The sequence below is a fragment of the Bison bison genome, unplaced genomic scaffold (assembly GCF_000754665.1).
Source record: "Bison bison bison isolate TAMUID 2011002044 unplaced genomic scaffold, Bison_UMD1.0 scf7180017864089, whole genome shotgun sequence".
Lineage (NCBI taxonomy): Eukaryota > Metazoa > Chordata > Mammalia > Artiodactyla > Bovidae > Bison > Bison bison.
The window spans coordinates 615,898-619,073 of record NW_011494661.1 but is presented as its reverse complement, the minus strand read 5'-3'; the positions used below and the strand labels follow the sequence as shown (position 1 = coordinate 619,073).

The following is a 3,176-nucleotide window of genomic DNA, read 5'->3' as shown; positions in this document are numbered from 1 at the left end:
CACACACACACATACACACACCCACACACACACCCCCCTCCCGCCGCTGCAGGGGAAAGGGGACGCACCGCCCAGGGGGCCGGACTCCCGGGTTGCCGCCACCAAAGCCTGGAGGGCGGGGCCGGGGCGGGGGGCGCTGGGCCTGTAGGAGGGAGCCAGACGAGAGCTCTGAGAATCACTTTATTGCACGCGTTTTGGGGCGTGGGGCGTCCCAGAAGGGGGCACCTTGCAGGCCCCATCCAAGGAGAGCTCTCCAAGGTGAGCCACTCAGGGGCCTGGGCGCACGATCCCGGGGCCTTGGGGCGGCCCGGGTGGTGACTGCAGCTGCTGCCTCTGCCGCTGCTCCTGCAGGAGCCTGGCTCTGTTGGCCCTGCAGGGAGAGCACCTGGGTGGTCGGGACTGGGATCCTGGGAGGTGGTGTCGGCACAGGGAAGGGAGGGCAGGAAAGAGCTGGGACAGACCTGGCCCGGGCCCGAGTGTCGTTGTAAATGGCTGTGATGATTCGATCCTTCTCATCCATGAAGCTACGATGCAACTGCTCCAGCTTCCTGCAAAGGGGTTACAAAGAACACTGGGACCGCCAATCTCTGCTGTCCCCCAAGTCTCACTTCCCTCCCCTCCACTCCAGGGTCTCACAGCTTTACACCTGTGGGGACCGCAGCCGAACTGCCAGTGCTAGGTGAGGAGACATAGAGTGGTCGGGACTTGTCCAGGGTCTCATGGCGACCCAGGTCCCTGACTGTCATGACAGCAGCTCTGAATGTCAGAGAGATCCTTGAAAGAGACTAGAAAGGTTTGTTCTAACTCGATCACTGAACTAGGCACACTGCTAGCAGTGGGCACCAGCCTTTAGGTGTCTCTACTGTTGAAGCTCAGTGGCATGGCATGCACGAGAGGGTGGCAGGAATGAATGAGGGCAGTTGCTGGTAAGGCCCAGCTTGACCCATTTCCTTCTTGTGCAGGCTTTCTGGTTGGCTCCAGCACTCTGGTGATTAGCACCAAAAATTTAAATTCAAATGATAAAAAACTGAAATGACATGAGCTCTTAGTGCACAGCTGCCTTTGCCAAGTCAGAAGGGGCTCTGGAGGAAACCAATTTCATGCAGTTCTTAGCTTGGGACACACAAGGGTGCAGGTCACAGGGGTGGCGTGGTTAGGTGCCTGACGCTGGGCTTCGCCCACCCTCCTGCCCCCTGCCCATCGCCCTAGGGAGACACGCACCTGAAGGCGACGTAGTGCAGGCCCATGCCGGCCAGCATGATCAGGAGGCAGTACCCCAGCACTTGCCGGTTGTGTTTCTGCTGCTGCTGCCTGGACTCTGGCCCCTGAGGCCTCACTTTATGAAACTGGGCCCAGTATTTTTCATTGGGGGGTGCCCCAGAACTGCTTGGAGGAAGAAGAAGGGACAGTGTAAGGATGAGCCCATCCAGACAGGCCTCCTGGCTCCTGCTCCCCAGCCTTGTCTCACCCCTCCACTCCCCTCATCTCCCTTTTCACGCCCCGTCCCGGGACCCATGAGCTGGGGGCTGGACTACTGTACCTGTGTGCCTGGTGAGCAGACCTGGGGTGGGCTGTGGTTCCTGGAGACTTTGGGGAAGCTGCCGAGCGGAGCTGGTGGTCATAGCTGCGGCGACTCTGCTCACGGCTCAGCACTTGGTATGCTTCACTCAGCTCCACAAAGCGACTGTGCAGGGCTGGGTTCCCGGGGTCCCGGTCAGGGTGCAGCTGGGGTGGAGCAAGACTCCCCTCATCTCCCTTTCCATGCCCCTTCCCGGGACCCATCCTGATAATGTCCATCGCCAAGGGCTCATGTCATTCCCAGAGGCCCTTCCTGGGGAGTGACCCTCACTCTCAGGCCTGCCCATCCCTGTAAACCACCACAGAGTCAGGAAGCACAGACTTCTGCCTCCTCCCCTTGTGTAAGTCCTTCCCACCTGCTGCCTGGCTCTCACTGTAAGTCCTGGATCCAGCTTTCTCAAGAGCAGGCAGGCCAAGAGAACCAAGCCCAGCCCATCAGACAGGCCTGGCTCCTGCCCCCTAGCCTTTCCTCCTACATGGGCAGATCTCTCCCCATGGGGCACCTCCCCCAACCTGTGAATGCTGAGGGAATGTGCACCAGCCAGAGTGAGCTTCTCAGCTCCATTTCTGAGAATTTGAAGCATACCCCATCTGGCTCAGACTTCCCTTCCCCCTCTCCGCTTAAAACCACTGGTACCTCTTTGGACTTGGAGAAGAAAGCTCGTTTAACTTCTTCAGTGCTGGCACCAGGCTGCACCCCCAAGAGTTCATAGTAGTTACTGGGGCCAGACCTGTGGAGAGAGGCCCAATCCTGCCAGGGCTAAGGAAGACACAGGGATACCCCTTCCCTACCCACTTGAGCCACCCTTTGACTCAGCATCCTGGTGCTCAGGGTTGAGCCAGGTACCAAGGATAATCTCTGTAAATCATCCCTCCCTTTTTGAGTGTTTCAGGTATGGGGCAGATCAAAATGTCTCCAAGTGTAGTTTTCAGACTCCTTGCATCAGAAACACCTGAAAATTATATTTTGGTTTTGGTTTTGATCATGTTTTTTAAAATAAATTCTTGGGACTTCCCTGGCGGTCCAGTAGCTAAGACTCAGGGCTTCCACCTCAAGGAGCCTGAGTTCCATCCCTGGTCAGGGGAACTAAGATCCCGCATGCCCTGCAGTGCGCCCAAAAGAAAAAAAAGAAAATTATTGAGCCCCACCTCATTCCTGCAAATCAGAATCTCCAAGTAGGGCCCAGGAATCTGCAATTTTGTAAGCACCTCCCCCCACCACGCCGCCCCCCGCAGCCCTCCTGTGTTATGCACAGTGATGCTTAACAACCACCTGAGTTGTAGGAAGGGCACTGGGTTTGACTTGGGTTCAAATTTTATATCTGTATGACCCTGGGGGTTATTCCTTAATCTCTGATACTGTGTCTTCAGCAGTGAAGGTGAGAGTAACCCGACAAATCTGTAAGGCGCCTGACACAGAGCTATCCCAGCACCTAGCGCAGCGCCTAGAATTGGGCAGGCCAGCAACAAGAACCTACTGAACGACCGGGCCGGATCCCGGGGGCCCGACTCACCGCTGCCGGGCGGCCGCTGCGAAGAACCAAAGGGGAGGGTTGAGGGGCCACAGCCGGCATAGGCGCAGGGGCAGCATGGCGGCA

At 57.5% G+C, this 3,176-nt stretch overlaps 2 protein-coding genes across 3 annotated transcripts in view; both read right to left on the bottom strand.

Moving 5' to 3' along the window:
• VEGFB (vascular endothelial growth factor B) overlaps window positions 1-239 on the bottom strand; it is a 3,806-nt gene extending 3,567 nt beyond the window's left edge. The window contains exons 1-2 of the mRNA XM_010838089.1: window positions 226-239; window positions 34-142 (exon numbers count right to left, since the gene is read on the bottom strand). Of these exons, the coding sequence (XP_010836391.1) occupies window positions 34-142; window positions 226-239 (123 nt within the window). The remainder of the gene's footprint in view (window positions 1-33; window positions 143-225) is intronic.
• DNAJC4 (DnaJ (Hsp40) homolog, subfamily C, member 4) overlaps window positions 87-3,176 on the bottom strand; it is a 3,517-nt gene continuing 427 nt past the window's right edge. The window contains exons 3-8 of one of the 2 annotated variants that reach the window (XM_010837983.1): window positions 3,093-3,176; window positions 2,216-2,309; window positions 1,541-1,725; window positions 1,222-1,386; window positions 462-548; window positions 87-370 (exon numbers count right to left, since the gene is read on the bottom strand). In XM_010837983.1, coding sequence (XP_010836285.1) covers window positions 268-370; window positions 462-548; window positions 1,222-1,386; window positions 1,541-1,725; window positions 2,216-2,309; window positions 3,093-3,169 — 711 coding nt within the window. In that variant the 5' untranslated portion in view covers window positions 3,170-3,176 and the 3' untranslated portion in view covers window positions 87-267. The remainder of the gene's footprint in view (window positions 371-461; window positions 549-1,221; window positions 1,387-1,540; window positions 1,726-2,215; window positions 2,310-3,092) is intronic. The other variant, XM_010837984.1, reaches the window with a different exon arrangement.